Source organism: Leopardus geoffroyi, chromosome C1 (assembly GCF_018350155.1).
Source record: "Leopardus geoffroyi isolate Oge1 chromosome C1, O.geoffroyi_Oge1_pat1.0, whole genome shotgun sequence".
NCBI classification, from domain to species: Eukaryota; Metazoa; Chordata; class Mammalia; order Carnivora; family Felidae; genus Leopardus; species Leopardus geoffroyi.
This window is the reverse complement of record NC_059328.1, coordinates 174,320,713-174,332,995: the sequence shown is the minus strand read 5'-3', so window position 1 is coordinate 174,332,995 and position 12,283 is coordinate 174,320,713. Positions and strand designations below refer to the sequence as shown.

Below are 12,283 nucleotides of genomic sequence, written 5' to 3'. Positions count from 1 at the left end.
ATCTGCACTGCCTTATGATTCACATAAATCTAAACTTTTTGCCTCTACTTTCAAGAACGTCCTTGCACTATCTGGCCCACCCTGCTCCTCACTAATCCTCTGGGCATGCCAAGCCTCTCACGGCCACCTGTAGACAAGCTCTGTACCAGAGCAGAGCTCTTGCTCAGGACTCTTTCAAGCCTCTGTGAGGAAAAGAAAAAAAAAAAAAAAAAGACTTTCATGTTTTCTTCCAACTGGCACTCCTTTCTAACCTCTCTGTATTGACTTCACATGGGTTGTCTCATTGTCAGTTTACCAGAACAAGAGATTCCCAAAGCAGGGAAAAAAAAAAAAAAAGGTCATGTACATTTAAGTAAAGGCTTTTACACTGTTGTTGAGTGCTTACTTGGCATTTTTCCAGTCTTCCAAGGCAGAGGTGTCAACACGTAGCCATCCTTGTAAGCAACAATGGTTAAGCTGAGCCCTAATTTATAAGGTACTTTTATCAACACTGCTCCATTGTTCTTAGTTACTGTGGAATTTGTTTTCGTGTAGTTTACAAACACTTCTACAACTGCTTGACTCAGGTACTGACGACTGATGATGTCATTCACCTGTACTTTCAGCATAAATACAGACACTGGAAGAGAAAGAAGCCAGAAATAACAGCATGTCAGATCCTAGGGTGCATATGTCACTATGCCTTAAAATGTCATTCAAGACATCTGAATAACCATAAAAAACCGATAAAATCTGGAAACACATATGTATGGATGCATTGACACAGGGGGAGAAACATTCCAACAAATTCATTATTCTTTCTAAAACTGAATAAATTTTTATTATTAATAAGGCACAGTGTTATTATCCCAATTTTTTTTCTGCCAGTAAAAAGGAGAAGAAAAGGAAGCAGTGAATAAGGGGAAGACAGAGGTTCTGTCTTCAGAAAAACCCATTTTCACTTGGCCTCACTAATTCTAATGCTATCAAGTAACTAATTCAAAATATAGTCAAAGTTCCTAGAATAAAATGCAGTCTCACTAAACCTTAGTGCATGACTAGCTCCTTTATTTTGTTCTGTCGTCTGGAAAGCATGGGATGTGTTTCAGTTCCAAATTACCAAATATCAAAATAAAATCTTTAAAATACCAAGAAGTATATTATCTGTTAAATATGTAAGAAAGCACAGTAAGATAATAAATTGAGGAAAATAAGAATTAACTGGTTTCTAACTTAAACCTACAGCTTTATAGATCTTTGACAATATGTTCATGGATATACCAATGTTAATGTCTCATAAAAAAAACTTGTATCACCATGGAAATGCCTTTGTAAAGCCTGTATCACAACTTTACCACCTTTGCCAAAGATGCCTTCTCTTCCACTATTAATGGGCTTTGGAGTCAGTCAATGCCCATCTCTGCCATTCCCTAGATGTGTGACTTTGGGGAAGTTACCTCTCAAAGTCCGTTTGCTCATCTGTAAAATTAGAATAGTAACTACTTTGAGGTAATAAAATGAAATAATGCAAATAATGTGTTCAGCACAGAGGTTAGCTGTCACTTAATATCATTAATAATAAAAATTATTTCTCCACAGTTGGAGACCATTTCACAAACATTAGCGTCATCCGTAAGAAATAACTCATGAGGACTGATGTTGTGGGTATACATTTGCAAAAACCCATTTCACTCCAAATATTTTTTCACAAGAATAGCAGGTCAGGTAAAAAATCCTTGTCACCATTGCCTGAGCTGCAATATTACTACCAAACTATTCTTACACCTTATATACTCTAACTTTGTTAAAAATAAACTAGATTTTAAATTGCTTTTGGACCATAACAAAGACATTTTAAATACAAATCGAACTACTGCAGTAATCACCCAGTCCTAGAAAAGATGCAATCTAGCAGGCTAGAAAAGAGCTCTGATCCTTTCAAGACTCTAAAATTCAAGTTAAATGTTATTCAAACACTATTATCTATTTAGACACAAAGATTTTTTAGTATATTTCCTCTTCTGTATGATAATAAAATATGTTAATAATATATAGAATAATAAGTATAACCACAAGAACTAAAATGTGTTGAGGGTTAATGAGTCAGGCATTGTGTTCATTTTTAAGTGCATCATTCCATTTACTCTTCAAAATCCTAATTACAGAGACATTATTGTTTCCTTCATCATATATATTGGTAACTGTGGGTTAGGTTTGTAAATCATCCATGGCCAACCCGCAGTAGATGGAAGTAACAGGACACAAACTTGGGACCATCTCTCCTCAAAGTGTGTGCTCTTAAGCCACTGCATTACAACTGCCTGATTTAACTCTTTTCTTTTTAAGTTTATTTATTAAGTGTGAGAGAGAGCACAAGCAGGGGAGGTGCCGAGAGGGGGGGGGGAGACAGAGAGACAGAGAGAGATTCCCAAGCAGGCTCTGCACAGCAGTGCAGTGTGGAGCCTGATGCAGGGCTCGAACTCACAAAGCTAGAGATCATGAGCCAAAACCAAGAGTCCGATGCTTAACCGACTGAGCCACCCAGGCACCCTGCCTGATTCAGCTCTTAAAAGCAATCCTAACCCCAGTTTAGAGTGAAGAGATGGGAAGAATGAATTGGGAAAAAGGAAAGAAAAGGGAGGATTATATTCTGGATAGCTATACCTTAAAATGAGGTTCCATTAGTCTGTCTAAAAAGCTGTTAATTTCCAGGACAACAATCTCTATATATTCAAATGTATATACGGAGAATAGAAAACAAAGCAAAATATATATTACTGATATTTATCCATACCTATGCCCTCTCAGCATTTTTAATAATAGGTAGCTTTGTGGGAGGTTAAATTATTTGTGATTAGTCATTACTATCATTGCTTTTAATAAATTCAGGAGCATCAGGTACTAAAAGGTCAACGAAGCCTTGGTTTTTAGCACCTACTGTTCCTCAAATTACTTATTTTCCCATCATTTTATAAGTTCAGCCCATTACTCTAAAATTTAAAAAAAATCATGTAACATTTAAAATCAAAATATGAAAAAGGGCTGTGGATAAACACATGTTCCTAATGCCAAGCCTTGCATGTATATTATCACAAAAATCTCAATATACTTTTATAAAATATGTGATATCAAGTCTACTTTACCAATGAAAAAATGAGAATTCAGGTAAGTAATGTGAACTGCTCCAAGTCTCACTCATTTTAAGAGGTCTTGTTAGCCGAAACACGTCCCTGTGAATGACCGCAAAGCCATCTTTACACCATGTAACAGGGAGTCTTGGGATCATGCTACTAAAATTAATTCAAGGAATATATTGTTGCAATTACTGAGAAATGCTTATATAACATGAACTAAAAAGAAAGAAAGGGGGGGCGTCTGGGTGGCTCAGTCAGGTAAGCGTCCAACTCTTGGCTTCCATCCAGGTCATGATCTCATGACTCATGAATTCATGCCCTGCATCAGGCTCTGTGCTGACAGTGCAAAGCCTGCTTGGGATTCTCTGTCTCCTTCCCTTTCTGCCTCTCCCCCGCTCGCACTCTCTCGGTCTCAAAAATAAGTCAATCAATATTTAAAAAAAAGAAGAAAGAAAAAGGAAAAAAGGGAGCTCCCCAACAGACACACACATTAAACCATGGCCTTAAACTCATATGGGAAATATAACTCTTGTGTAAAAAACAAGTCAGACATGTGACACGATGGCCTCCTAAACTAAACGTCCTTGAACAGGTCCACCTAGAATAAAAGCTATGTGTAGAAGACAAATAGTTGCCCCATTCAAAATAACTCCTCCAACAGCCCAGCTCCTAATCCCCTAGATGAAATTTACTGAGCCGCTGGCACAAAGTACCTCACTAACGGGGGCCAGAAAGATTCTGTCAGGACCTCAAAATGTGGCTGAAGATACACAGAAGCAAATGGTTGCCGAAGCTGAAACATCTTAGAAAGTCTAGGAGCACCTACCCACTGAGCTTTCCAAAGTCTCCCTGCCCTTTGTCCTTCCAGAGGTGGGTTGTACAGCTCCTCCTGCTGATCTGTGAGCTGTAGCATCATCCCTCCCCCGAGGCCCTTTATTCCTTGTAGCCAGAGGCAGATTCTGTTGCTTCCAAAGCAAGCACCTTGGATGATACAGGATACAACTGTAAACGCAGCATGTGTTATTTAATGGGCTACTCTATCTTTCGTAAGAGAAGGTACAGGAAGGAAGGATAATGTTATGTACCAAAAACAGGATAAAGCATATAAGAGGGAGACTGCACATAACTAAAAGGGAATTAAGATTCGCTAATAAAATTTAATAATGGGTCTTATTCAAATCAAATGTACCCGCAATGGCTCCTTCAACAGCATCTTCAGGAGTAGGAATTCTGATTAATTCCTTTGCTATAACGATTAATTTCAGAAATTCTGAGAGCCTTTGATTTATAGACAAACTCCAGTGTGTAGTAAGATCTTAAGCGAAATTCATAAAAAAACCAAACCTGTGTCTTCTGTCTCCTCCTGTCAAAGTACAGTTGTCAAAATAAGACACACTAAAGGCTCCTGACATTCTGAGGCTGGATTTGATTCTTAATCTTTTTCCAAAACATTTTTTAATCCAGAATGGATGGTTTTATTTTTCCACATGTAATAATTATGTTAAAGAATAAATTTGGTGAGAAAATGATTATCAAGTTCAGGAAAAAAATGATTCGCAAAGGTCAAATATTGCCGATCAAAATCAGTGTTCCTCTGAAGAGATCCCGTATTTCTGCTCCTTAGATCTATTAGACTCAGGACATAATGTAGCCCTGACCAGCAGGGTCCTCTCTAGCTCAATTTGGAAAAAAACACTAATGCTATTTATGACATGCACATACACAGACACAGACACACACAGACACACAGACACACACACACACACACACCAAGCTGAGTGCGAGAAACTTTATCCGTGTTGTCCAATTTCATCCTAATACAAACCTGCAAGACTTTCCCCCCATTTTAAGGCAAGGAATCTAAGGCTAGAGTTGTACAATTAAGGCAGGATTCACAGACAGGTTCATCTGACTCCAAGTTCTATGCATTCTACTCCCCACATCTCTTCTTGAAAACCAGTAGGGCTTTGGTTTTTACCATATTCAGTAGCTTACTTGTTTCCTTCCAACCAGTGCAGAGAAGAAAGTGCAGAGAAGAATTTGCTGGTCCTATGAGCCTTTCACCCCATCCCTAGGCTGGGTTTGTGTGGCCCCAGCATAAGCAACAGCAAAAATAGCATTAAAAAAAAACAAAAAGTCTCAGCTGGAAGCCTGCTTGCTGCTATTAAAGGGGCATAAACAATTCTTTCTCCTACAAATAAAAGGACAAGAATAAAGAATTGCCTGCCCAAGACTTAAATAGGACACTTCTGATTTCCATGGTGTTAACATTTTGATTAAGCAAACAGGGTTGGCAACCAGATGTTATAGACGTATATATAATCTCCATAACAATCCCCCTACTAATTATCCAACAAAAATACTTTGGCATTTAAATGGGACAGATTCCGCAATTAAACATATAATTTTCAACCACAGGTGCTTTTGTCTCCATAATCTATCCACTCTTCTCCGTTGCATTTTTCAGCTTTTCATGCACTTATTATTTTCTCTGTCACTTAATTATAATCATTATGTCTTGCCCACATAATCTTCTTTTCAATATGTCACGATTAGTTTAAAAATGGTTCAATATCAAATGATTTCAACTGCACCCTTAGAAAACATATAATCTAGATGTTGAGAGAAACAAGTAAAAATAAAATACACATCAATGAGCACAGTCCTAAGGTTGCTGGGGAAAAAATTAACTATCATATAATTAAAAGCATTGTTAAGTAATGAGAATAACTAAAATTCAAAAGAGTACTCTATACATAAAGAAGTGCTCTTGAAAAAGCATATTAGAACCAACACTATATTATGATTTTGCTATAAGATATAGATGAGTGAGTCAGTCTAATAGGGGTTTTAGAAAAATAAAGCTAGCTATTTGTTTGGGTGACATCTAGAGCTTGAAGTGGGTGGGCTGATAAATTATAACCCCACTTCTTTTCAAAAGAACTTGACATCATCTTATTATGTTGTTACCATTATGTAGGTTACAACTGTATCCATAGAGTTGTACCTTATTTTCAGATTTCTACTGCACAAAAACTAGCCCCCTTCTTTTGTGTTATATTTCAAGCATCTACAATAATTTCATTTAATATGCAACATTTTTCTATGAATGTAATGCTAAAAACACAGTAGGTTTATAAAGCTTTTATAAATAGATCACAGATCAAATTTTAAGTATAAGATACTCTAACAATAAAATAAATTTTAAAACTTTACTGAGGTTTAAGCATTCAAATGAGAACTAGACTAAAAATGAAGAGCACAAAAATATAGTGGAATAAAATGGTTGGGAACAATTAGAAATATTCACCTACATTAATTCATCAAATGTTTATTGACTGCTCACTTTGGGCCAGATCTGCAGTAGCTAGGTATTAGGGATAAAAACATTAAGAAGAAACAGTCTTGCCTTGAGGATTAATTTAGAATCTATGTAGATGACAATCTGTATGATAAGTATCCACCTCAAAGAGATACCTTCATTCCCAGGTTCACTGCATTATTCACAACAGCCAAGATATGGAAACAACCTAAATGCACATCACTGCATAAATGGATAAAGAAAATGTGGTATATACATACAGTGGGCTACTACTCAACCTTAAAGAAAGAAGGAAATCCTACCATTTGCAACAATACGGATGGACCTGGAAGACATTATGCTAAGTGAAATAAGCCAGACACATAAAGACAAATGTTATGATCTCACTTGTGTGTGGAATCCAGAATAATCAAACTCATAGAAGCAGAGAATAGAATGGTGATTGCCACGGGGTGAGTGGAGGGCGAGGTGATGGTCAAACTGTACTAAGCTTCAATTATAAGATAAATAAGTTCTGAAGATCTATACAGCATAGCGCCTATTGCTAATAATATGTATTATATATTTAAAAATTGCTAAAAGGGTAAATCTTTAAGTGCTTACCACAAAAAAATTCATTGTTAATAGGGATGGGAGGAAACTTTGCAAGGTGATGAGTACATCTATGGTCTTGATGCCTTGATGGTGATGATGGTTTCATGAGTATAACTCCAAACTCATGGAGCATATACATTAAATATGTACAACTTTTTATATGTCAATCATACCTTGATAAAGTAGTTTTAAAAAGTATCAAAAACTGTGGATTTAGTATTTATTTTAGAATCAGTTCACACTATTATTTTTTGAACAGGGAGAATGTTGATATTTTCAGTTCAGATCTCTAAAGGGCCTGCCCATTCATTCTTGCTTGTTTTCCATAATCTGACTTTTTGGTCCATTATAATAGAGACTTTGTGGTGAGAACCCAAAAGATGACAAACTTCTGGCTATGACCCAAATCAGGCTTTATTTGTACTTTGCCATTTTCATACAAGATATCCAGTCACAGAAATTTTAATTTAGCGCTAACTATATAAATATCTTAAAATGTACACAGAAAACATCTGGTCCCAAATTTCAATGTCTGGGTATTTAAAACCTTTAGTAGAGACATAACAATCATGATTTCACTAAAAAGAATATAAATTAATCCCCAACTCTTTAGCCTGGCATTCAAAATCTAAGATCTGGCCATCACCTTCCTTTCGAGCCTTATCTAATTAGGGGTTGACAAATGACAGCCTACAGGCCAACTCTGACCCACCACTTACTACTGTAAATAAAGTTTTCTTGGAATACTGCCACAGTATTCATTTATGTATTGCCTCCAGCTGCTTTCGCTACAACAGCTGAGTTGATAGTTGCACCAGAGGCCATATGGCCTAAAATGGTCTATCTGGCACATTACAGAAAAACTTTGCAGACCTCTGCTCTACTGTCACATAAATGGGTCAAGGGTCACTATCCAAGACCAACCCATTTTCTTGCTACATTATTCATTTCTTTCTTTCTACTGAAAAGTCTCCCTTTTTTTTTTCCATCTCTCCCTGCCAAAATCCTACTCCATTCTTTAACATTTAGCTCAAACACCCCCTCTTCAAATAAATTTACTCTTATTTCAGTCAGATGGGAACTTCTCTTCTGTACCTGCTAGTCTAACGGCACATGATATATTCTGGCCTTTGCTTTGCTTTCTGTTTATTTGTCTTCTCTGTGAGAATAAGTTTCTCCACAATCAATGCATTTCAAACTCAGCCTTGTGTTTTGCCGGAGTTTAGTAAGGGATTTAGAATATGTATTCTGAATGGAATAAAGGTCAGGAGGAAAAGTGGGGAGAAGGAGAGTAGGAGAAAGAGGAGAAATAAAGGAAGAGAGGTAGAGGGAGGAGGACACAGAAGATCAAAAGTGGCCAAACACCAGGGAAAGAATGATAACTGTAGAATTTCCACAGAGGCCACCTGAAGTTACAGCCAGCTTTCTAACCCCACTATTTGGTAAAATTTTGAGTTTAATCTCAGTTACCCAGTGAGAAATATATTATTGCAACAATCACAGCAACAAATAAATATTAAGATTCCTTTTCCTTTTCCTTTTGGAAACTAATATTTTTCCTTCTTTTTCAAAAGAATATTTGACTGGGAAATTTTGACTAGAGAATAATATAGAAGTAGCAAAACTTGCTTAATAAATATAATGCAACTGTATTACAGCAAAGATTAAAATTAAAATTTTTACTTCTGTTACAGAATAATACCAACATAGTTTGACAACTCTTTCTCCCAGGGTACCAGCACAATTTCCCTATTTGAGTTGGAAGGAGGGTTGAAAGTTCAAAAAAGCAAGGACAACAAAGAAGCTCGTAAAGAGAAAGGAGCACATGATTCCACATTCTGTAATGCAGAGTGTAAAGGGCTGCAACAGTTTACTCTTTCTGGCATTTCAAATGTGGACACATAGCTTCTTTTAAAGGAACAAAAGGGTGCTGAATTTAAAAAAAAAACTCGCTAAAATAAAAAAGTCTCCTTTTCATTGATTGCTTAAGTACCAGATTGGATCCAAAATTCTTACTGGCTCTGGAGTTTAACAAACAAACAAAAATCTGTTCCTGTTTGAAACAGAAACAAATTTATTTGCAGTAAATTAGTATTACAGAGGAAATGTCAAATCTAAAAAGAAATCAAAGAGTTATATTAAGAACATTATCTCCAAAGGTGAAACATGCTATAAAGCAAATAAAATACACATTTTCTTCATTTCAATCAGGGGCTTCAATGAGTATGATTCACCAAAACTAATGAAAAGAATGACATAAAAAGAATCCTTATAATTTAAGAATAAGCACATTGCAGACGACTCAATAGGGAACAAATGAGAGGGCTGGGCCATTAGCACTTGGACTCTGTTCCTTCTTACCCATGCAAAAGACCTTTTCCTCAATGCAAATAAGTCAGTCTGACTCCAGCTCCTAAAACATACTGTCCAACTCACTCCACAGGTATTTCTCATCCTGACTTTTATCTTTTCTTCCCAATTTTTCATCCTGCTTCTTAATCACTTACAATTACTCCCTCACTCACTCACAAATTCACTCATAAACTATGGTATACAGGGGTGCCTGCGTGGCTTAGTTAGTTAAGCCTCTTACTGGAGATCAGCTCAGGTCATGATCTTGCAGCCGTGAGATCGAGCCTCACGTTGGGCTAAGCGTGTAGCCTGCTTGGGATTCTCTCTCTCCCTCTCACTCTCTGCCCCTCGCCTGCTCACACATGCTGTCTCCCTCTCGCGCTCTCTCTCTCTCAAAATAAATAAACAGTTAAAAAAAATTTTTTAAATAAAGTATGCCATATATGGAGGCGCTAAATGTGGAGCAACAGAACCTAGAACCCAGAGAGGAAAGGTTAGGGATCAGTTTTTCACTTGTTTGAAAAGGCATTGGTCCCAGCTGCCACAGAAGTACTGGGTACCTAACACAGACTGAGGTGGAGAAAGGGGCTTACTTGACAAGCTAAAAGAGCATGCCCCATTGCTCCAGGCATATACAGGAGCATTCATCAGTAACACAAACAACATCACAAGGGCCGCATTCCCAGAATCTAGCCAAGGAGCAATCATGGTCGTAGGCCCCCCTGGACACATGCAAGGACTGAGCAACCAACTCTGCTGTGTTAACACTCTCCTCGCACCCTATTTTTCCATACTACCTTCTTTACATACTATATAATTTACTCATTATGTTCATTTTGTTTCCCCTACCAGACTGTTAGCTCTATGAGGGGTGCCTGGGTGGCTCAGTTGGTTAAGCACCCGACTTTGGCTCAGGTCATGATCTCACAGTTTGTGAGTTCAAGCCCTGCATCAGACTCTGCGTTGACAGCTCAGAGCCTGGAGCCTGCTTCGGATTCTGTGTCTCCCTCTCTCTCTGCCCCTCCCCAACTTGCACTCTAACTCTCTCTCTCAAAAATAAATTTAGAACATTAGCTCTATAACATGGACTTTTTCATTTTATTTACTCCTGTATCCTCAAATAACAATCCTTACTTTTGAATGAATGATTGAGTTAGTGAATGAATTCCTTCCTCTGATACCATTAAGTAAGATCACTGGCTCAGAACTACTTAACTGCAAGGGAGGATGCAAATGTGTAAACTGAGGTAGATAAGCCTTGAAGTAGAGGGCAGGACAAGGAGATGGGTAAGCAATCATTTCTGCATACAGACTATTTGTAAGTGATGTACTTCAAGCTAAGTGCACGGTCTTTGATTCATTACCACTTCTTCCTTCGGTAATTTCTTTCAACAGATACATTCATTCTCATGATATTGAGAAAGAACTTCAAAACACAAGTTTTTTGTTAGGGCAACCATTGTTGCTTTAAGCAATCATATGAGGATCAGTTTCCACCAATTATTACTCAACTTTAATTTGTAGGATAATACTCCAGTAGATTACCAAGAAACCAGAATTGAAGTTGGAAGTAAAAATGGAACAAAGTAATTTATGTGAAAAAAGAAGACTACTAGAAAAACCCCATTTGGGAAAATAATAAAATAAATAAGAATATTTTTAACATAAAGTTTTTATTATATATATTTCACAATGACTTATGTTTCTTAATACATTGCTACTTAAAAGGAATAACCGTTAGGAATCTTTGAGTAGCTCATGTTTTCCCCTAGGTGTTTCAAATATATGGGAGAGACAAGAACAACTTTAGAGAAACATTTATGAGAGGGAAGAGTGATGAAACAATGGAAATCGGGTTGGATGTGTTAGCTTGGGTACAATACCCTGTTGGGGATGATCTAAGTATAAATTGCTTAAATTGAACACAAAGTACTATAGCCTCCTTTGCAATTTAATGATGCAGTGTTCTTCAGTACTCCCAATTAGTATAATTTATGAAATCTAGAGAAGACTATGTCATGCATGCCAAAAAGAAATCAAATTATTGCTATTTATATACCATCCTAAAAAAGGATTTAGTATACCAAACCGACAATGTCCCACAAAAATTACCCCCCCCAAGTTTCTAGAAAGGATGTAAAATCTCCAAACTAAATAATTGTAGAGTGTGATTATTATTTTGAGCTGCACAACTCTGAATCAGGTGACCTGGAGTAAGAGAGAACTCATCGCTAAAGTCCCTGCTAACACCTTTCTCTAGACTGGGCTTTAAGGTAGGTCAACTGTCTGTACCAACTGGGACAGCCAGCAGCCTTCATCTCCTGCCAGGGGATCTGTCCAGTACTGCCCAAAGACCGGCCTATCTATCCCTCCTGCAAACAGGAAAATTTTCTTTACCGTTGTGTATAAAATGAATTAAAACTTTAAAGACAACTCAGAATCAAAGAATACAGTACTGTAAAGTACTTATTAGTACAGTGCCTTGAATCTAGTTAAGCACTTTTTTTAGTACCTCTTTTTAATGGTTCCATATCTTAATGCTACAAAGAAACAGTGTGATTAATCTCCTCTCTTAGAATGTATGCAGAGGTTTAGCAACTGAATATCTAAAGCCAATGACGCAATCAACAAATATTTAGGAAACAAATCTTCCGTGATACCTAAAACAAAACAAAAACATCAAAAGCCCGAGATTTGGGGCCACAGTCCCCAAACTGTGCTCAAAGCCAACAGAGGGGACATAAATTCACAGGGGTAAAATTCCACGCAGGCACGATAATAACAACATCCTCTGGACATCGCAGAAACTAGAGACCGCCCACGATTCAATGTACTACACTCAAATCAAGGCCATTCCATTTTGTGAAGTTGGGTGTTCAGTGACTGCTCTGATAAAATGCAA

General features: G+C 37.1%; 1 protein-coding gene across 1 annotated transcript in view; it reads right to left on the bottom strand.

Annotated features, from left to right (window-relative positions):
* FAM171B (family with sequence similarity 171 member B) overlaps window positions 1–12,283 on the bottom strand; it is a 67,874-nt gene that overhangs the window by 27,318 nt on the left and 28,273 nt on the right. Inside the window, exon 2 of the mRNA XM_045480448.1 lies at window positions 386–619. Coding sequence (XP_045336404.1) covers window positions 386–619 — 234 coding nt within the window. The remainder of the gene's footprint in view (window positions 1–385; window positions 620–12,283) is intronic.